The sequence below is a fragment of the Carex rostrata genome, chromosome 17, assembly GCF_964058835.1.
Source record: "Carex rostrata chromosome 17, lpCarRost1.2, whole genome shotgun sequence".
Lineage (NCBI taxonomy): Eukaryota > Viridiplantae > Streptophyta > Magnoliopsida > Poales > Cyperaceae > Carex > Carex rostrata.
In genome coordinates, this window is record NC_135934.1 from 2,711,740 (window position 1) to 2,735,853 (window position 24,114).

The 24,114-nt window shown below is 32.3% G+C and overlaps 1 protein-coding gene across 1 annotated transcript; it reads right to left on the minus strand.

Moving 5' to 3' along the window:
- Nucleotides 1–2,805: 2,805 nt before the first annotated feature.
- On the minus strand, nucleotides 2,806–6,597 carry LOC144568727 (indole-3-pyruvate monooxygenase YUCCA2-like). The gene is made up of 5 exons (XM_078319098.1): nucleotides 6,565–6,597; nucleotides 5,719–6,400; nucleotides 3,895–4,143; nucleotides 3,668–3,790; nucleotides 2,806–3,394 (listed from the first exon to the last, which is right to left on the minus strand). The coding sequence occupies exons 2-5, from the start codon at nucleotides 6,391–6,393 to the stop codon at nucleotides 3,182–3,184; spliced, it is 1,260 nt and encodes a 419-aa protein (XP_078175224.1). The 5' UTR covers nucleotides 6,394–6,400; nucleotides 6,565–6,597; the 3' UTR covers nucleotides 2,806–3,181.
- Between the last annotated feature and the right edge of the window lie 17,517 nt (nucleotides 6,598–24,114).

Sequence of the window (24,114 nt, forward strand, 5' to 3'; positions counted from 1 at the left end):
AAAAAGGAGCATGTATTAAAAGGCTGAATGATGGGCTACTCATGGAAAAAGCAAAGGAGCAGCCAAGTCGACCGTTGCACGCGCTAAGTTATAAACTAAAGAATATGCCTTGCAACTAGAATGATCGATCAGAGGGTACATAATACAGATAACTGATACATCAAATGCATGTATAGAGACTACACATATTGATGTAGACGACTAGACCATATGTAACAAGTACTTCAATCTTATCTCCTTTAGCTGTTTGAAGGAAGTTTGATTCTCTCTGCATGTATTTATCAACCTCAGTCACTACTCTACCTAGTGGGTGGTCCTGTTTATGTAACTCTTGATATACATAAACAAATATTATTAGTATCTTTTTTGTATTTTGTCATCAACACGTTTGGTATATATAATTTGTTGGTTTTGAAGTACATTAAACATTTACATCTGTTAGGAAAAAGATATGATTGTTGTTGAACTGACGGCATGAAACTTTTTATACAAGAAAAGGAGAACAATTATATTGGGGGTGACAATTACTAACCAATAATGTTGCCTTCCACAAATTGTTTTGCTTGATGGATATATATATTATTCCTGATAACAATAGGAGAATCAATGGGTGTATTGATCAATATTGTAAATAACAGTATGCACTCATTGAACAGGATATCTCAAGTAATATGTGGTTGTTTAATTGAATTTTGAAGACAATTATGTGTTTCATTAAAGTTATGTACATATATACACTCATAATTTATTAAAAATAATTATTTTAACTCATTAAACTTATTAAATAAACTTATTTTAATATGATTTTCTTGTTATTTAATAAAGTTTAATGATATTGTCATTTTGAAAAAATCCAGATAAGACAAGATAAAGCATGCATGTAACGGATTAATCGGATAAATCAATCGATTAGATGGATTAAACAATCCAATATATAATACATCATTGTCCAATAATTGACCGAAAATAAAAGGCCTATAGGTCTTGTGATTTCATGTATGCTGCTCAAAAACCTTGAAATTACGTATCCCCCTCTAAAATGCATAATATCATATTTATCCTTCTAAAATTTAGAAATTAACTCACAAATTTACCCAATTTATTGACTTCTCTATTAAAACTCATTTAAATTTATGAAGTATCAAATTTTCCATTTATTAATAAAATAAAAATATGTAGTCTATGTAAAAAAAATGTTCATCTTCTAACCGAATCTTTGAGAACAAGTGTGATAGGGCCATGTTTCAAAGGCCCTTTTAGCTTCAATATAGGCCATAAACAAGGCCGGGATTCGGATATCACTTAGAGGCCAACTCGGGATATGAATGAAAGGCCTGTATTGAAGCCCGCAATTGTGAAAGCCCAGGCCCGACATAAATGGGCCGAGATTGTAGCTTATCTGGCTTAAAGTCTCACAATGCTGCCCTTCGGGCGACATAACTACTCGCGATGTTGGTTACGACGTAACCATCAGCGAGATCGGTTACAACGTGGCCATGATCACACGATCTCATAACTGTCCCATGAATTGGTTTATCCCCTGTGTGCGTAAGGCGGTTCAAAGGACAGAGGTCAGACTATATAAAGCCTCTCCTTTGACAGGACAAGGGCCAACCCCAAGGAATACACACTTGCATACCCATATACTCGGAGGTACCATACAGGTTAGAGTTCAATACTCCCAAGATCTTCCTTTGTCTCTGAAGTCATTACCCGACTTTCGAGACCCGAGATCATCCGTTGATCTCCAAGACACAACAATCTCTCGGCCTGCGACTTCGAGCAGGACGAGCCCAATCCAAGCCCTTTTTTTCATACGGCCTGTTGTCCCGAGATAACCCGTATCAAAGTGGTTCATTTCTTTACTTGTGATGCATATAAAGTGACAATATAGGCATAATCTTGTGTGTCCGTCACAAGTAATTAAGAAAAATAACCATTTTATCTCAAAACTGACAAATTAGAAAACTATTTCTCTTAAACATATTACATATTTTTTATTTTTTAATAAATGATAAAATGATTACTTAATAAAGAGTTAAACTAGGGTGTTCTTAAGTTCACCAAGTCCATTTGTTAACTCTAAAATCTATCATCTTGGTTTCAAACGACGAATCTGAATTGTTAAAACTCATCTACCTTATGAGTTATACATCTACATGCAAAAATTTTAAACTTTCAAATTAATTTTGGTATAAAGTCGAGTGGTCAAAATTTGAAGGTTTATAAATTAATTTTAATGCATTCATTTTTTGAACGTTATTTTGACTACTTGACTCTATACAAAATTAATTTCAAAATTTAAACTTTTCGCATATAGACGCATCACTTGTAAGGTAGATGTGTTTCAATGGTTTGGATTTGTCGCTTGAAGCCAATCCGATAGATTGTAGACTTTAGTTCACAAAGGAGCTTGTTGAACTTAATTAAGAACACCCTAATTCTACTTCTTTATAAATTTAAAATGAGATTTAATAAAATAGTGAATTGGGTAAATTTGTGTGTTTTTTAAATTAGAAGGGTAAAAATGATGTTAAGAATTGTGCAGGGAGAAATACATAATTTTGAGATTCTTTTTTTTTTAGGATATACACTTGTTCTTACACTTGTTTTATTTATCTTGTCTTTTTAAATTTCCTTTTTCTTATCATTAACTATGTTTTTATTTACCTCTCTGTTGGAACTTGGAAGATAATCATCTGCCAATCTTAAGAAAAAAGAAGATAAAAGAAATTAAGAGAACCAACATATATATACATATATGTATATGCCCGTACTCATATATAAGTCATATATATCCATCCCTTTGTCAAATTTTCAAAATTTTATCGTTTCTGTATTCATATTATACAAAGTACAACCTTAATTGACCACATAGAGAAGAAAGAAAAAAAAAAAAAAAAAAAAAAATCAAAAGCCTCATATTTGATTCAATGAGCGTCCCAAAACAAAAATCTTTCCAAGTCCACCCCATGCAGATTGAAAAATAACAAACAAAACCATCAATCTAGATTTGCATTCCCTCACCACAATCTCTCTTCCTCTCCCTTTCTTTCCTGTCAGTCAAATCAAATAAGAAAAACCGCTGACAATATACAACATATACAAAACATCTACTAATAAAACTAATTAAAACAGTTGAATATTGTGTAGTAACCAAGGGAGGACCCCATGCATCATGTCATGTGGATGGCATATACAAGTGATGATTCAGTTGTTTGGTCATGTCTTGCCAGCATTGGGCTATGTCATGAGCAATCCTTGTTGCATCCATTGATGCACCTAACAAACCTTTTTTTGTAAAACCAACTGAGTATAGACCTTGTCTTCCTTTCCATCCATTGGGAAATGGCCTTCTTGGATATCCATCTTTCTCAGAGAAGAGCTCTGTATCCTGACATATTATAAACATATTAGCTTACAAATATATTATGATGGTGACTAGCTACTTCAATAAGAAGATAATTTGAATTTGAACACAGAATAATATCCGAATAATGTTTTACAAACATATTAGCTTACAAATTATTTTCTTATATTGATATGAATCAAGCTTAATTTATATATAGTGGAATGTTTTACAGCCATTCAGACCCCATTCTATCCTAATTAATGTTTTATAAGATTTTATTGTTAATTAGTAATAAGTATTGTAAAATGGATATACCTTAAGCCAAGAAGGCACGTTACTCCTATATCCAGTGGCCAAAACAACTGCATCAAATTCTTCCATTCGACCATCGATGAACTCTGCACCATGCTTTGTAAAACTTTTTATTGCGGGAAAGATCTATCGGAAAAATAAAGTTGTGTAAGTCATTAATATAATGCAAAATATATGTATATAGAAAACAATTTCGATATTGTATGATGTGTTGAGTTTATGTCAAGTACCTTAATATGTCCTGATTTTATTTTTTCCAAGGTACCAACATCAAGTACAGGAGTCTTGCCTGAGACTGCCTTGAGCTCCATCGGACCAAAATGTGGCCGCTCGAGCCCGCATTGTGATGTGTCTCCTAACATTAACCGTGCCATTAGAAGAAGAAACCGATCAACGGTTTGCATTGGTAACCACTTTAAAAGCCACATGGAGAGGCCAAATGTGGAGCTCCAAAACATTTCTCTAGGCAATATGTGCACCTGCAGAGAATTAAATAATAATTTAATACAATAACATTCCAAGTATAAAAAAAGCTAGAATGCCGAAAGATGAACAATGATGATTTGTATTATATTGGTCATACGTTAGGAGGTTGGTCCCATGCATACACTAAACCTTGCTTTATGGCATATAACCTTGTAAGGCACTAGTATTGCTAGTAGTACGAATGCAACTTTGTTTTTGAAATGTACAACTTGGTGCAGCCTCCACAATATCTCATAAAAGATGTTTTCTCAAAACAAAAAAAAATAACATTATGAGTTATCAGTTGGAAACCCATATCCTCTCTAAAATACTCCAATTGCTCTATGATACAATTCCTCAATATCTTTTGTAAAAACATGCACAAGTGCAATAATCAAATGAATTTGTACATGCACCTAGTATACAAACTATAATTACATGCAAATAATAACAAAAAAAAAACATTAATTTTTTGAACCCATATATATATATATCATCTGTAAACATGAGCTAATTAATTGTTTATATTTATATTTCTAAACTACCTACTTTCTGGTTAAAAGGAACAAAGTGCAAGTATAGAACCTCTATAGGTTGTCTAAGTGTGAATTTGATGTGGAAAAAAATGTTCAAAGAGGCAAGATGTAATGGTGATGGGGCCAGACCAGTAAGATATATTTTCTTGCTTAATGTTGGTGTTTCAAATGACAAGGTTTTTGCGTCTGTTGATTTGGCGATTACGACCCCTTTGATCTCGGTGCAATATCTCGCGTGCTGTTTTGCTCAGCTTTTGATCCAAACAAACCCCCCCCCCCCAAAAAAAAAAAAAAACATAAAGGGAAAATGTATATTCCCAAGAAAAAGGAAGAAGATTCGCACAGAAAACGACTTCCAATTAATGGAAAACCATCTCCTCTTTCTTCGCATGCCTTGGTTATGTCTCTCTTTTAATTCCAAAAAATATTCAATTTGTGGGTAGTTTAAAAAGGAATTTAATTAAGCAGCTAATACGAGGGATGTGAAGTTGCACGTGAGTGTAGCTAGGCTGTATAGTGTACCTGATGATTTGTTCACTAAATCAAGATAGAATAAACAATGCAAGAAAACAGTGAAAAAAGAACTTGCACTAATAAAGAGGTAATATATATCTAGGCTGTTCTTATAATAATACTTAATAAAGTAGATTAATAAGTTCCATCCATATCTGTGTAGAAGTAGAACCAAACTTTATGTACTTGTTTATATCAGCGCTAAGATTTCAATCATTATGGAATCTCAAATTTTATATTTTATGTCGTTGGAGAAACCCTCATGTACATAATATAAAGAAAGAACAACATTCTCTTGATCTTTTCATTAGATAATAATAAGTAAATTCATAGTATCATAAGCTGTATTAAATATCTTTTTTATTTTCAAATGTAACTATCTAGTATATATATAATACTTTGTCCCTAATTAGTTTTTTTCATGAAAATTAAGAAAGATGAGCACAAACAAACATAATATATTATCAATACTGTCACAGACACAATATTATAAAATTGAGATGATGAGAATCAGAACAAAAAAAAGAATGCTAGACATACCGCTTCTCTTACAACAATTGAAGGCATGGCACCATGATTGCAGAGATCTAAGCTCACCTCCATGCCAGAGTTACCACAACCCACAACAAGAACTTTTTTGCCTTGGTACATATCCCCACTTCTGTATGCACTGGTATGTACCACTGTCCCCTTATACTTCTCCAATCCCTCTATCTCTGGTAACACTGCCTCAGCATTTTCTCCTGTCGCCACCACCAGCCACCGGCAGAGATACTCCCTTCCCTCCTCTGTTCTCACTCTCCAAGCACCATCTTCATATTCAGCCGATACCACTGTCTGGTTAAATACCGGCTTTATGTCATACTGTTTTGCATATGCTTCTAAGTAGGCTATAAACTGTTGTTTGGTTGGATATGTTGGGAAGCCCGGTGGGTACGACATGAGAGGAAGCTCACAAAATTTTTTAGGCAAATGGAGGTGGAGGCGGTCGTAGGTTTTGAGCTGCCAGAGAGAGGCGATGCAGTTAGAACGCTCGAGGATTAGGCTTGGTATACCTTGTTTTTTCAAGCATGCTGCCACAGCAAGTCCTGAAGGACCCGCTCCGATTATCACTGGATCATCTACAACGATGCATTTGTCCGGTTTCGATGGGACGATGTTGTGGTATAATGGATCGTGTACCCGCTTCCCTTCGGATTCAGTCCAAACTGCCATTTGATAGCTATAGAGAAAAAAAATAAAAGAATGATGAGGGATATGTGTGTATATATATAACAGGAGAGAGGGAGGTGGCGGTGGGGGAGATTAGTTATGTGGATAAGCAGAGGAAAGCTTATCCAGAAAACGATTATAGAGAGAGAAAAAAGAGAGGGAGAGAGAGCCTACCTCTCCGAGGAGAGAAGTGTAGTTAGGACGGTAGGAGAGAAATGAGAGATGCAAGAGATGAATGGGGTTATATATAAATTTTCCATAAGCATTATATATATGTGATATGATATTTGTGCTTGTGATTATATAATTACAGTGAATCTTGGACGTTGGTTTGGAATTGGAATTGGAATTGGAATTATTTTTGGCCTTATTCCTTGAGTTCCCGGCATCTTTCGAACTATTATCTTTTTTTTTTTCTTTATAACTAATGATTAGCTCTTAAAAGAGCTGTTGCTGTTGTGAACTGGGATGGCTCATTTTTTCCGTTACGGTGTTATTAAGCATCAAACAAACTGTATGTCTTTTTATAATTTAAACAAAATGTTTAAAAAAAAATTGCTGTTAGGACTTAATTAGGAGATTGTTTGGAAGCTATATATCAGGCTAAGATAGTTATGTTGGTGTAGAATTTAGGTACAAAAGTTTGCTTTTGATATGCATCTCTGTTAGTATGTGTTTTTTAATTTATAGAGGATAATCTTTCTTGGTTAAAATAAGCGCAACTTTGTTAGCTATATAGCTTCAAATGAGGAGGGCTCAAATGTCCCATTACTTCATACCCCAACCGTATTACAATATTTTTAAAATGATATCCATGTTAAAATGTGCTTAGATATCAAATTTTATATATTGTGAAAAAAAAAATTTAAGATAGATACAAAATCACTGTTTTTCAGGTCATTGTGGAAATCTAAAAATAGTGATTAATTTTGTATCTATCTTAAAAAATAATATATATAAAAAAATAGTGAATAATTCGAAAGGTGAACGGTTCAGATCGACTTTTTGAAGATGGTGCCATTTGCAGCTGTTTGATTAATAATATACTGACAAAAAAAAATTCAGCATGATATTAATAAAAATAAAAATTATTTTGTTGAACATTTTCTTCTATCTTGCTTTTTACATATGGCATCTATATATATACATATTTGATCTTTTAAGAACTAATATTTTGCAGTGCAAAAAATGAACTAATCTGTTTTAAACTAAAGTTAAACTCCTCTAACTAATTGTTTTAGGTAACTTATATATTTTAAAAAAACAAACATATTACAATAAACGGAAATTTCCATGTTAAATCGAAATAGCATATTAGCATATATAGTAGCATTTTCCTATATATATCTTTTGTAGGTGGCAACACGCTCTCTCTTTTGGTGAAAATGACGGTGACAGCATAGTAAAACCTGTAATTTAGAATTGTTCTACTATTAAATAGTGTGTGCTGCTTTTTCTTAAAAAATGAACCGTTTAATTATTAATTAACAAAAAGATATTACATCCATCATAACCTGTACATGATAGTAACAAAAAGTGCAACCAATAAGATGAACCGACATAGATACACCACTTGCGGTGTTCATATTTTATTCTCTGTGTAAACCACCTATGAAGGAAAAATTAATTAATAAAAAAAAATTAAAGAAGTAAACAATGAATTAAGAAATAAGAAATACTCTGCGACTAGATCAAGGGTGGCCAGTAGTGGGCCGGGCCTGGGTTTTTACAATTCATTTAAAAAATTGAGTCCTTGATCTTCTGTGGCAATATCATGGACAATGGCTGTTGGTAAATGGTAAGAATTTGAAACCAATATAAAATAAAGAATTTTTTTTTTTTATGGTCTAGAATAAAGGATTGTTTATGTAATTTTTTTTTTCTTTTTGAGTAAGAGGTTGGGGTAAAACCACCCACTCATTAATATTTTGTGCGAGTAATTAATTTTTATTTGAATTTCGAGCATGTAACCTCTCACAAAAAATGTATTGTCTTTGGTTACTGAATGAAATATTGATTCTCAAGCTTATGAATATTATTGACAGTAAACATGCCAACTAAAAGATTGGAACAGTGGGACAAATTTCTCATTGCATAGTTATGATGTAGCTATTAACATAAAGGTATATATATATATATAGTTCTAGTGCACCTCTCACTTTTATTGTACATCCGTGTGGTATGTTGAAAAATATTGTTCAAATTAGAAAGTAAAAAAATTGTAGTTGTGTTATTTGTTTCTTAAATTGCATGTCTATTAAATTTAAATAGGTTTGAAGTTGTTTAGCTTTTTATTAAATATAAAAAAAAATTAAGTTAAGAGTTATAATAATGGCTTTATGATAGGTGATCAATTAAATTTCCTATTGATTCAAATTTGATGCATGTCATATTTAAATAATTGACAAAACATCTATAATTTTACTGTTTTAGTGTGAATGATATTATTTTTAAATATTAAATAGACATACCATAAAAGCTAAATATATGCTAAATTAATCTTAAAATATTTCACTAAATATTGCAACCACTCAATTTGCATTAAATAAAAAATAAAAAATACACAAATTGTAAAACTGGGCTCACAACAGGAGATGTGAATAGCAATGAGATTTCGGCGTGTGGTAAGAAACTTCCCAATGATAAATTAGCTGGCTTCAACTAATCTTTATTTTTCTATGGCTTCTTAAACAAAACAGAATTTTGACTAAATCAAATTTACTTAATAGGAGCTGGTCTGGTAATGCATCATGTATATTTTGTGGAGAATTAGAGACCACCGATCATTTATTTGTTACTTATTATATAGCACAGTCAATTTGGTCTTGGATTGCTAACCACAATGGTTTTAATTTTAATTGCAAAACAATCAAGGACCTTTGGCTAATTGATAGTTGCATTCCTTTGAAAGATAAGCTTTTAGTTGAACTTGTAAGAGCAGCCACCCTTTGGACATTATGGTTAACTAGAAACAAAGTTTGCTTCAATAATACTTCTATTCCCTCAGTAGCTAGCATTAGTTCTACTATAATCTCTTTAGCTTCCTTCTGGTGCAAAATTAAAAATGATGACACCTACTTTAAATTAACTTTGATTTTGCCAATGCATGCTTGTAATTTAACTCAGGTAGGCATGGTTCATCTTATGCCAGATACTATAGAGGAGGACCACAGCCAAGATACAGAGGAAGGAGGTCTTGGATCAGAGGAAATGGATCTCTCAGCATACCTGGTAGACAGGGTTGAATCTCACCACATGGCCTCCTCCTCATCTGATACAAGAATAAATGGAGGCTCTCTTTTGGATTACAACTCTGCCTCTTTTGATGCTTAACTTTTTAGTTCATCTTTGCCATTTCTAGAAGTTGCTTAATTGGTTGTTTTGGTAGTTGGTTTTGTAATATTTCCTCTGCAAATATTTGACAGTATGGTTATCTTGCACAATGAGGTTGACCTCGTTGATTTTTGTATAACTGCAACATTTTGTTTCTATAAGAAACAGGTGGGGGTTACCCACTTTTGTCAAAAAAAAAAAACTAATCTTTATTTTTAAAAATTGCTTTTAGAGGACCTTAATTGGAAAATCTTAAATTGAAGGGCCTGTTTGCAAGCTTTTATTGTGTGAAGAGCATCATCGATGACGTCAGTGACTGGTGTTAATAAATAGCTTAATGTTATGAACATGGAATTTGTGCCATTGTATTGCTTGAGCTCTCTACACAATAGCAATTTGTATCAAATTACAAGAATATTAATTTAGGGGGCAAATAAAAAAAAAATTTAGATATCACAAATTTCCTTACGAGGATAAATTAAATGTCTCTACTTTTGTGTTTCCATATATATCCATTTCATGTATACAAATAAAAAAAAAACATTAAATTAGATTGACAATAATTTAAAAGCATTAGGTTTCATCCGTATGATTTATATGTGTATGGAACCAATTGTTAAATTAAATATCACTTTCATTTATTAGGCATTAAGATGGCTTTAAAACCAATATTGATGTATGACTTTGTTGGTAATAATTAATTGGTTTGGGTGTATGACAACATCATTTGCACTTAATTTGGGTTTGTTAAATTTCAACAACATGAAAAGTGCTTTTTAATTTAATTAAATATATATCTATTATATGGAAATGACTGGAATTGCAAGCATATATATATGCATTCCTTGTAGAATGGGAAAAATGACACGGTGGAGCCAACTTCATTACAGAATGCCACAGTTATGGTATGAAACCGCACGACACATGTGTCAGTTACGTGTCGTGATTCGCGTGTCTCATGCTGTGACCATTCACGTCCCGTGATCATCTTTTGAAACTTTGGCACAGCACGACACATCATGTGAAAAATCTAATCACAGCATGGTGTGGCACATAGTCACGCAAGTCATGTGTAATTAGGACCATTAAATATTGATTAAATAGTGAGTCTTGAATAAACTAACTTAAATTATGATTAAATGGTCACGCGAGACACGTTTAAGCACGGCGTGACTCACATGGTGTGACCATTCGCGTGCCATGACTACCCCTTGATATTTTAGTCATGACACGGCACGGCACGTGAAAAATTAACTTGGTCATGACACAAGACCAAAGTCACAGCGTATTAGTCATGGCACAGCACGACACGGCACGTATTTTCCACTCTAACTCCTTGGATGCAAATTCAAGGTTGACTTAAAATTCAGTACTTCCAGAATATTATGTCGTCTTTGATGCTAATCGAAGGGATAAAGTGCTCCTAATCAGCCCCACTAATAATCTTTTTCAAAAGAGACCTTGCACCTAAAGGCGTGTTATTTTACCAAGGGATCTGCTTCTTCTCCCCAACTTGCATATGTTATTTTCAGATGGCTTAATTTGAATCCTTCCCATCCAAATGTTAAGTCCCTTTTAGAAAGGATCCAAAATAAATAAACAGTATCCTCTTGACATTTTGCAAAGTTGAAGTTGAGATAATATTTGATGGTGAATCATGATTTGGAAAGACGATCAGTATCAATCTATAATGTAGAGAATTATTTTTAAGATAGTTGGATATATAATTTGAAATCTAGTGCCTGGTGATTTCTACTGGATGATGTTTTAAAAAAAGTACAAAAATAGTATTAAGAATCTTTGATAAAAAAATGACATATGACGTGTACACGTGTACATGGATGAAAGATCATTTTAAAATAAAAATAAGAAAATTTTCATTTTTTTTTTTTTCAACTTTTTGTGTAAAATGAAATAGACTTAATTTTTCAGCCATTGAAGCTTCTTTAAAAATGGACTTAATTCAATAAAATAGTTCATTTTTAACCTTCTATTAAACGAAATATTCTGAAAAATGGGAACCTATGGTTGCCTAATTATAAGATGTGGAAAGACCCCTCGAAGCTTCATTCGTCTACAATATAAATTTTCAATCAGACCCCGAAGCTTCATTTTTTATTTTTTATTCCAACCAAACCTCATGATGCATGCGGAAAAACCCCTTTAAATTTCTCCCGGCTTGTCACGAGTTGGATTCAGCTTGAACTCGTCACGAGCTGATTTTAGAGATTCGAGCTGGACTGAACTAGCTCACGAACTGGCTGAATCTTGTTTTAAAAAGAAAATAAATTTTACAAATTTTTTAGACCGAGCGAGAACGAGCGAATCAATCTGAATTGAGCTGAACAGTATAAAATGCCCACACATTCATACAAATTCATAAATTAATGACTAGCCAAGTTAGCTCGCGAGCTGGCGAGCAAGTTAGGCTCCAGTTTGGACTCATAAGTTCTAAACCGAGGACATACTGACTCGTTAACAACTCAGTTTAATAACAAACAAATTGTTAACGAGCAAATTAAATGCGAGTCACAATCGAGCCACAAGATACAAACTTTTTTTTGCCACCCCTACCAATCTCTCACAATAATTAATTATTGGAGTACATAAAATGTTGCCAATTGTCATTAATATTTACAATACATACGACGCAAAATGTTTTTGGATCTTGAACCTGCCAACTTTGATGGTTCAGTCTTGTTTTAAATATATATATATATATATATTATAAGACGAACCCATGTTTTGCGCGTTGATGTTAATGCATCACATATATATTCACATACTTGAACCATTGAGGACCTTTTGTTATTAGTTATATCTTAATTAATTATATGTTAATGATACTTACAATGTGATTAGACTTTTGTGGGAAGGAATGCTTTTCCATGATGTAATTAGTGGTATTGCTTTGCGGTAGTAATTGCCTTTTTAATTAATAAATTTTGTTTGGCAAAAAGTGTGGCACTCATGCCAGATTTAAATTGTACTTCCAAGCCTTGATCAGAGGCACTTGATATTGATAGTAATTAAAGGCTATATAGCCTAAAGCCCTAAACACTTGTAGGTCTTAATTAGGTATATATATTTTTACCATGCATGGTTTATGCAAAAGCCTATGACCCTATGTTATAATATATTCATATTTAAAATAGAATATTAATTGTTAGGTAGCTAGATGGAACTTCCTTTTGTTCACTTAAAACATTATAGTTCACTTAAGGAATCATTATAGGGAATGATGGGAAAGTTAGTACGTACGTAGCTTACGTTTTCTACATGAGAAAAAAAAATATATATATATAAATGCTTTTTAATTTCCTCCAAACAAGGTTTTAAAAAGGCTATGTTTACACGCTTATGTGCTTAATAGTACAATTAATCATACCCATTATTAATGTTATATATTTTAAAGGCAACTAAATCTAACAATTCAAAATTTTGCAACTATAAATTACCCGTTCAGGAAAAACACTTGTTAAATATTAAAATATTCTTAAAATTAAAAAAAATATAAAATTATGCCTTACTCTAATTTTTTTAGTCCTATCTCTAAGCTTTTCCCAAAAAATTATAAAATTGTACTTCACTCAAATATTTTGTTCCACCCTACTTCTAGTGTAAAATATTTTTATGTCACATCATATATGGCTCTAATATCTAATTAAATTAAGTTCTTCAATTTGTTGCATTTCCAATTGATGAGATGGTCTAAAAAAATTATAAATTTATGAACCACCGTACATAATCTATAAGTTGCATATGTGTTTAAATTTAGGGACAATTTCATGTATATCCCTCAAAAGTTTTAATATTACGTATTTATCCCTCCAAAATCAATAATTACATATTTATCTTTCAAAATCATACAAACTCACATATTTATCCAATCTCACTCTATAACATATAAATATTTCCAAAACTTATTAAATAATATTTTTTTAAACTTAAAAAAATATTTTACAATATTAATTAAAAAATATGTTGACTATTATGCTCCTCGTTTTTGTCTCTTTAGTCCGTCTAAGTTCTCTTCTCTCTAAGGCGCCAAACCTCCTGCCTCTCTCTCCAAACGAAAATGGAAAATTAAAGCAGCGAGGGGCAGCATAAATATGTGAAAGGGGAGGCGACTGGAGAAAGCAGAGAGAAATCTGTGATTTGGCGCATTTGGAGAGAGACGGGGGATGTTTAGCGCCTTACAGAGAAGAGAACTCAGACAGACTAAAGAGATCGAAGGGCATAATGGTCAATATATTATTAATTAATATTATAAAATAAATTTTAAAGTTTTAAAAGTATTATTTAATTATTTTTTGAGATATTTGATATGTCATAGAGTTAGCAAATATGTGAGTTTGTACAATTTTCAAGGATAAATATGTAATTACTGATTGGAGGGATAAATACGTAATATTAGAACTTTTGAGGGATGTATATGAAATCCCCCCTTAAATTTAATATATTCATTCTTTTGATAGATTGATTAGATTATATATATAGAGTAAGGCTAGCATAAGGCTATCCTGTGCTACGGCCTCAAAAATCTATCGTATAACCTTTAAACTTCGACTTAAATAGCTCAATAAATTGATTATATAATAAACTTGTAGAATACTAATTTTTACTATTTATTATGATTTATGAAAGATGACCAAAAATGAATAGGAAAATAAAAGAAAATTTAGGCCATTTTTGGTCATCTTTCATAAATCATAATAAATAGTAAAAATTAGTATTCTACAAGTTTATTATATAACCAATTTATGGAGCTATTTAAATCGAAGTTTGAATGTTATACGATAAGTTTTTGAGGCCATAGCACGGCTCATATATATATATATATATATAGGAAAATACTAATATGCTACGCATAGCACAGAGGGCCTCTGTGGAACAGCTCAATATTTGAGTTTTCAAAGTCCTAACAGTCGATCCGAACCGTTCAACATGATCTCCATATGAATATGTACTAGCCAACCAAATTTTACATTTTTTAGAATTTTTTTTACCATTTTTTTATATAGGTAGAAAATCACTTGATCTAAAAATTATGTACCATTCAGATCAAGTGATTTTCTACCTATCTAAAAAAATAGTAAAAAATTCTAAAAAATTTAAAATTTGGTTTGCAAGTACATATTCATATGGAGATCATGTTGAACAGTTCGGATCGACCGTTAGGACTTTGAAAACTCAAATATTTAGCCGTTGCACGAAGACCCTCTATATATACGTTGGCTAAGATCAAAGTGGTATTTTCTAAGCTTTGGTGCTACCAATTCATTTTTCAATTTTCAAAGTTCAAAACGTCGATCCGAACTGTTCAAGTTGATCTCTATATTAAAATGTGCTTGAAGGCCAAATTTTATATTTTTCTGAATTTTTTTACTATTTATTAAGTCACTTTGAAAATTGTTGATCCAACGGTGGCTTAACAAAACAATAAAATCAGAAGTCACCGTTGGATCAGCGATTTTCAAAGTGGCTTAATAAATAGTAAAAAAATTCATAAAAATATAAAATTTGGTCTCCAAGCACATTTTAATATAGAGATCAACTTGAATAGTTCGGATCGATGTTTTGAACTTTGAAAATTAAAAAACGAATTAGTAACACCAAATCTCAGGAACTACCACTTTAATCTTAACATCAATTTGTTCGATACTTATTTGTTATTCGTGTCTATCCATTAATCTTGACAAAAATGAAAGATTACAAATAAAGATAATTTTATACGAATATGAATATGAATATGAATACAATTATATTTGATCAGTACTTTATTCACTGAAACATTACGCTTTACCTCAGAGGCGGAGGGACTTAGAGGAAATGAGGTCAATTGACCCCATATTTTTTTTTTTTAATTTTTTTGTATTTAGATATGATTTTCTATATAATTTAGAGTAAAATGATTTGATATTATAGAATTGACTCTCATTTTCAGTAAAAAAAATTGTATATAATTGACCCTCGTAGTTCGAAAACCTGGCTTCACTCCTGCTTTACCTCATTATATACCAACAATATATGATCATAACATGCATACAAATTACAAAACAATGAAGATAATAAATCCGAGCAACCACTTTTTCTCTTTATTTTTTATATTACTAACTTTCTCTCAAATTGTATTTGTTTGACAATTCAGAGCAGGTGAGAACAATTAATTGTACAAAGCTCCCTCCACCTTCGGCTTTCTTTAAAGGAGAACTTTTTTCTTTCAGCCACATATAAACCCAATATGGAAGGGCCTTATTGGGCCAAATTAGTTAGAAAAAGATCAAGATCAAACTCTTTTCCCAACTTTATTTGCATGGGAGAAATTAACTTTCCATTATGAGTATGACTTTATTTTTTTTTTTTACCCCTGCCTATGCATTTTCCATTGGAAATTGTTGCATTATATTTTTTTGTCGTATATGACCCATAACTCAAGTCTATCTTGCTAGTTTAAATGTGTAGAATCCCATACCCATAACTTTCCTGAAAATAAAATTTAATTATTGATTTGGCTATTTGGATTTTGATACATTTAGATTAAGATTGTGTGGATCCAAAGAGTAGCCAAGAACGACTTTTGCGTAGGCAAGCACGCAACAAGTCAATTTCATTTAATTAATATGCAAGTTGAAAGGATGACGCACTTGTTTCATCCTGAAATTTGCTCAAATGGAAGTTGTTTTCTTTCTCTATAATTTACATAGTTATGTATAGATGCTCTTAAGCTTATCAAGTATTATAATAAACTTAACTACAAAATTTATCCAAATGATTCTAGATAATGAATTAAAATTGAGAAACTGATTAATTCACGAATAATGCATTAACATATTAAATTTATAAAATTTTGACAAACTTTTATAAAGTTTGTAATATATTTTAATGTGTTTATTTACTTATTGTTTTTTACCGATTTACTTTATACTATTTAAAATCGAAAATTTATGACTTTGATATGTAAATACATCACGTGTGAAGTAGCTATTTCAACGATTTTGATTCCTCGTTTGAAGTCAATTTAATAAGTTTTGAAGTTTAATTCACGAAAAACTTCGTGAGCTTAGAAACACCCTAATTCTACTTCTCCAGCAACTTTGTTTTGAATCGGAAAAATAATTTAAGAATATAAAAAACAAAATCTTTTTAGTTACCACCTCAATATTTCAAAATGTTGACCTTATCATTAATTTCTTTAAAATTGAAAACTTATGACGTGCATACCTTACTTTAATTTGTTTAATCCATTTTTTTATTTGGTTTAATTTTCCGTGCCTACATAATGTATGTTTTTTTGTGCCTACTAACTTGTATGTAAAATATTCTCTCTTTTTTTTTTTTAGGATTCTGTATGTAAAATATTGAGGACAGAAGAAATAGAAAGCCTTCAAAGTAATATTTTATTAGGAAGATGGGCTATGATGCATTGCAATATATAGTCTCTTTTGTACATTGGACTATAAATTACTGAATTCAATGTCCAAATAACCGATCCAAACCGTTAATTTTGTTCTTCATATTAATATGTATTTGGAGATCAAATTTTATATTTTTTGAAAAAAATTTACTATTTTTTTAAAATTTATTGAAAATCGCTGTTTTTTATGGTCCAGATTTGTCTGAAAACAACGATTTTCAATAAATCTAAAAAAATAGTAATTTTTTTTCAAAAAATGTAAGATTTGGTCTCCAAAGGCATATTAATATGAAGAACAAGATGAACGGTTTGGATCGGTCATTTGAACTTTGAATCCGGTAATTTATAGTTCAATTTAGAAAAGAGGCTATACATTGCAATGCACCATAGCCCATCTCTTTATTATGACCCTTATAATTGAAAGTTATTTTAATTAAAATGATTAAAATACCTTTCCCCATAGAATTTTCTTCCAAGGTTAATTTTTCCTATGACAGCATGGCATAATTGCATAAATAAATGTCTTATATACGTGTGGTGTATAGAACCGAACAAGGTCGACGATTTTTATGCATTTGAGGAGCATATTGGGCCGAGTCCAAAATAAAGGCCTACTTTCCTGAAGGCCCAGTTTAAATGGAAAAGCTCAAAGCATGATTGCACCCATTTCATGTGCTTCCTTCCGCGTAACATTTGATTTGTAAGGAAGTTCAGATCCGATCTGATTCGATTTTAAATTCTCTTCTAACTATTCGATCGATGATCCGATACAGCTAGTTTGATGGTTCGCTGAAATTTTTTATGCAGCACGTCGGCAACATATTTCATTCTCCGTCATACAAGAAAATTTATCGGATTCAGGAATGGAACTCGACTTATAGAGGATCAGAAATGGATGCAAAAATTTGGTCAGAAAGAAATAGAAATTAAATACTTTGACTTTGAATATACGGTGCCATGCCTGAGTTCGTGTCCCCCGGTACCTGAGGTACAATTTGAAAAAATAAACGGCCCAGATTAATCTCAACTGGGTGAAATTCAATCCGGGATCACTTGGAACTATAGGGGGGTCAGCTTTAAGATTTGTGTCACGTAGAAAGAACGGTCCAGATTCATAGCTTGTACATGGGGTGATACAGATTCGCCATGCCCATGGCTCACCATACAATGAAAGTATGATTTAAGCTAATATTATTTGTTATTTCCGATATAAACAAGTATGTAGCTTATGAGAAATTCGTCACCCATTAAATTAAAAAAATATCACACGAAGTCGTATCCATATCGAATGTAATCCGAAACGGGTCAAAAGACCAACATAAAATTTGCTGTCATGAATCGAGATATGTCAAAAAAAAAATAATAATTAAATGACAATTACATGTCCAGGACGAGGTGAAATTGATTTATGGTTATTATTTATTTATTGTGTAAACGAGAATAGCCAGCTGGTTGGTTCACCATTATCTTTGGATGTGATGCATTTATGATCATTGTTGTAAATAACGGTATGAGCTCATTAGATGGATGGGGCACCGCCAAGCGATTATTTGAAGTAATCGGAAATAATCAGGCATAATCGGAAATAATCAGTTGATTATTCGAGAAAATCCGTGACGGTTCGACTAATCGGACGATTAATCGGTCTAAACGGACGTTTTTTACAACACTATTTCTGATCATTGTTGAGGAAATAATCCTGTTCTGATTCTTTGAAATTGGATCCTGTTATTTCAAATTTAATTTTTTTCATATTTTGAAATGTACGAATCTAAAAAGAAGTTGTTTTTATTATGTACGAATTTCAAAACTGATGAAGTGGTGGATTTTGAATAACAGGCTCATATGATTCTAAAAGTATGACCAGAATCAATATCCTCTAAAATATCTTAAATTTTGATTTTAGAATTCAAATTGTCCAATTATTTATTTTAAAACTGTCTTTAATCCATTCATTCAAACATTTTTATATAGAGGGTTCAAATGCCTCCATATTTTTGTGCCTCCATCATGCCTCTATTTATTTCCATCATTTTCAAAGTTCAAACAGTCGATCTGAACCGCTCTACCTAACCTCCATACTAAAATATGTTTGGAGACCAAATTTTATATTTTTAGGAATTTTTTTTACTATTTTTTTAGATAGGTAAAAAAAATACTGTTTTTAGATGGTTCAGATTTACTGATTTTGTACCTATCTAAGAAAATAGTAAAAAAATTCCTAACAATATAAAATTTGGTCTCCAAACATATTTTAATATGGAGGTTAGGTTGAGCAGTTCGGATCGACTGTTTGAACTTTGAAAATGATGGAGAGAGATGGAGGCACAAAAACATGGAGGCATTTGAACCCTCCTCTTTTATATATTAGTTTGAGAAGTTTCTTTTGAATAGTTACAACTTTACAACATAACCGCGTGATGCTATATATTCATTTATCCCAATAAAACATTTCAAAGCAAAAAAGATTTATATTCTTTCATGACACAAAAATTTGCGAAATTAGGGGAAAAAAATAGCAATCCACTTCAGACTATAGATCGTGATCTTCTTGAAATAATGCATTAGAATCTAACCTAGAAGCTATGATATGTCATAATAGTTTGTACAGCAATATCTACGTAGCGTACGTAGTATGTATAGGGGGGATAATTATTTTTAGAAAATGTAAATTTCTCTTGTTTAATGTTGTGAGATCATTTTGAAAAAGCTTGTAATTAGTTCGTTTGATTCTGATTCATGCTAACATAAACAAAGTTAAAATTTTGATTCAGCTCGACTCGTTCCTCAGCCTTTTGCAAAACTAATTCAAAACTCTTTTCTAATATTTATTAACTACCACTACTACAGAATAAGTGATTGTACACGGACATAAACATGAGAGTTACACGCATTTCCTGCCGTGTGGAATGCGAGGGTGTAGAAATCCCTGAATATTTATACACGGATATTTACCTGTATGCAATTATCAAGAGCTACACGGATTATTACATAAACAACCGTGTACAAATGCTTGCCAGTTTTGCTCTGAAAATAACCGAGCTACACGGATTATTACATAAATAGCTGTGTACGATTACTCTTTCTATACGGACATTTATTATTTCTACTACGAGAGAATAAATATCGTTGTAAGATAAAGATGTAATTATTTTTTAATTCGCGATTTATACACAACTTACAGTATAAAGTAGACGAAGATATTTGATTTATTTTTTTATTTTATTTTTTGGTTAAAAGTGCCCGTAGGCTTTCATTGCATGAAAAGGAGCTTACATAGTTGCAATTACATTGGTCTTTGTTTATTCTATATTTGATTTATGTGTGACTCACAGTATGAACAAGTTGATCGATCTGGCTTGATTTTACTTATTATGACATGAGTCAATTTCAAACTTTTTCTAATTAGGTTCGATTTGACTTTTTAAACCACTCTTAGATAACTTTTTACAGAAATTTTTTTATCTGTAGAAATTATAGTATATGCGACTCAGCTAAAATTAGATTTGACTCAGTCTCAACTTGACTCATTATGACATGAGTTAATTTCAAACTTTTTCTAATTAGCCTCGATTTGACTTTTTAAACCACTCTTAGATAACTTTTTATGAAATTTTTTTTATTTGTAGAAATTATAGTATGTGTGACTCAGCTAAAATCAGATTTGACTCAGTCTCAACTTGACTCATTATGACATGAGTCAATTTCAAACTTTTTCTAATTAGCCTCAATTTGACTTTTTAAACCACTCTTAAATAACTTTTTACGGAAATTTTTTATAAATTATAGTATGTGTGACTCAGTCTCAACTTGACTCATTATGACATGAGTCAATTTGAAACTTTTTCTAATTAGGCTCCATTTGACTTTTTAAACCACTCTTAGATAACTTTTTACATAATTTTTTTATATGTAAAAATTACTAAAATCAGACGTACGGAAATAGAAAGAGTACATCATTTCCAATAAATATAGAAATATCTGACTTATTGCGTCTGATTCAAATATCATGGATCAGACTTAATGATTCAGATCTAATGTTTTTTTAGTTTGGATCCGGATCGTCCGATTAGAGGAGAATCTAACTTTGATCCACAGATGATCCCAACAGAACATGATATTTAGATCTAGACCACTGAAATAGATTTATATATTTTGAATCAAACTCTATAAGTCAGATCTTTCTATATTTATTATAAACAATATACTCGACAAGTCCGTCTTAAAATCATGATCAATTTTGTCGGAGATTAATTTTGTGGAGATAGATATAAAAATTAATTGTGTGTGATCTAATTAGGGCTGGCAAAAAAATTCGAGGTTTGTGATTCGATTCGGGTTTGATTCGGGTTTGATTCGAGTTTAATTCGATTCGAAATGGGTTCGAATTGAAACGAACCCAACCAGGTTCGGTTCGGAATTAATTCAAACCAAACCCAAACCTAGCCTGGTTCGATCGAAATGGGTTCGATCATTTTTATGGTTCGAATCTCATAATAACATCGGCCGTCTATTTACCTGATGAAATTAAAATCCAAGATAGAGAGTCATAATTTAACTTAGCCGACACTCCCTCGCTCTCAAATCTCAATAACCTAGTTCTCTCTCCACCTCTTCCTAACTCACTCTCCCTCTAGCTCTAAAATCTAGCTGACGCTCTCGGCGGCTGGTTGTCTCTTCGGCTGTCACTCCTCTCTCCGAACTAGATGACTGTCTCTCCTCTCTCTTCGGTCGTCTCTCATAGTTTATACCAGGAAAGCCGTCTCTGATGTATTTTTTCATGAATAATTTTTCAACTTAAAAACACTCATTTCATAGTTCATACCGGTAAAAGGAAGCCATGTGAATTGTCCCGCGAAAAAAAATTAATGTATAAACTACCGGTATAACTAGGACTGCTAAAAAATAATTTAGTTCGTGATTCGATTCGAAAAATGTGTAGTTCGAAATGGATTCGGTTCGAAACGAATCAAACCAGGTTCGATTCGAAATTAATTCAAACCAAACTCAAACCTAAGATAAGTTCGGTTCGGTTCGGTTCGTTGCCACCCCTAGATCTAATGGATCTTTCTATATTTCTCGACATGAATTATGATCAATTTTGTCTTTTAATCGGATTTTATCCGTCTTAAAATCGGATTTAAGGGCAATTTGGCGTCCGCAGTGGGGGCCCAGAAATGCCTGAATATGATGTACAGAGCATTAACAGCCCAGAAGAGCCTGAATATGCATGGGCCCATGCAATAATTCCTATTTCCTACCGCATACATAAAAAGACAGAGATATTTTAAGGGCTTTGGATTTAATTCTTTAAATGCTGAAAACTATTTCACTGTCGGTCTATATATGTCATCATGTCAATCAAATAGTAGGTTATTCGGAATTATTCCCGCAATTTTTATTAATATCATTCCCAACAAAAGACTAGTAATCGTGCTTGTGCACATCAACGGGAGCAAATTATGTAGTAGAAAACATCAAGTTTCTTAATAAGAAGGAGAGATAATTTAAATCAAATTTGTAGAGAAAAATAGTTAAATACTATATTTATCTACAAAATAACACATGTAAACTCTAATGTAGTGGTAAGAATTTTGGCATCAACAGAACCCAGTTGGGTTCGAATCCCGCCTTCAGCAGAAAAAAAGAAAAAGAAAAAGGGTGTGCGGTGCACATGCTCGGTCCGCAGGTGTCGTGCGTTGTTCAGAGGCGGTCCACGGGTGCGGCGCGCGGTCTACGGGCACTGGGATCATATGCTGCGCGACCAATGCATACTTAAGTGTTGAAGCTCATAATTTGGAAAATTCATCTATGTGCGATCTGAAAATTCAACGGCTGAGCATCATTCCAAAAAAAAAAACCAGTAAATTAGGACCCTTGCAGGATCTAAACATTAAGCTCCTTAATAAGGAGGAGAGATAAATAAATAAACTATAAATTTTGGAGAATTTGATATTTACGAGAGCCACATCGATAAATGACGGCTCCAAAAATTTGTGGAGAATTCGATATTTCTCAGGGTTGCAATGACAAATGGCGGCTCCATTCGTAGAGGCCGCCATTTCTCGTTGCGGTCTCTCAAAAATAAAAAAATGCATCATAATATGCTGAGTTTTTTGAATTTTTGAGGGGCCGCAATGACAAATGGCGGCTACCAAGAATTTTTTTTACCATCTTTAAAAAAACAAGATAAATCATTTAATCATATTTTTTTTTAAAAAATTATTTTTACCTGTACCGAAAACTTACAGAACCACTCTTCTGGTTCTGCATTTTTAAACTTACAAGAATTTCTAGACTGCATTTTTAAAAACTAACAACAAATAATCATATATCTCTCTAAACCTCTGTAATTGCAATAAACTGCATTATATGAGTTGGACTCATCAGCAACGGCTTTTAAACAAATTAAGACATGATTTGATAATAGCCTTCAAAAATCTCAGTAATTTATCTACAGTATCCACAAAACATGGCTCACCCACCACATCACATCAGCAACTATCAATCGCTGTTGGCATTTACAATCTGGGCCCACATACCAGTCATGGGCTCGGTTATTTGCTATTTGGGCGTATCATCCACATCCAAATCAATCTTGATTCTTGAAGTTTCTCTGATTTTAGAATTGAGTTTTACAGCATCACAAGTACTGGTTTAATGGGCGGGCGGGTACGGGTACCCCGGGTATACCTGGGCACGGGTACGTCTCGGGTACGGGTATGACGGATACTAGGGTATACGGGTACGGGTATGTCGGGTATTTTTTTCAAAAACCATACCCTATCCGTCCTATACCTGTACCCGTTGTACCCTTGACAAGTAGGGCGGTCCGGGTACGGGTAGGGCGGGTACGGGTATTTTTTCTTTTTTTTTTTGTTGTTTTTTTTTCTGGTTTTTTTGTTTCTGTTTTTTTGTTGGCTTTTTTTTTGCTGTTTTTTTCCGTTTTTTTTTGGGGGGAGGGGGGAATTTTG

Bases quoted from the DNA above. Each gene is read 5' to 3' on its own strand.
- LOC144568727 (XM_078319098.1), bottom strand. From the start codon at position 6,393: ATGGCAGTTTGGACTGAATCCGAAGGGAAGCGGGTACACGATCCATTA. The intron at 3,791-3,894 runs GTACTTGACATA...TTTTTCCGATAG, and splicing joins TAAAATCAGGACATATTAAG to ATCTTTCCCGCAATAAAAAG. The intron at 3,395-3,667 runs GTATATCCATTT...ATAATATGTCAG, and splicing joins ACGTGCCTTCTTGGCTTAAG to GATACAGAGCTCTTCTCTGA.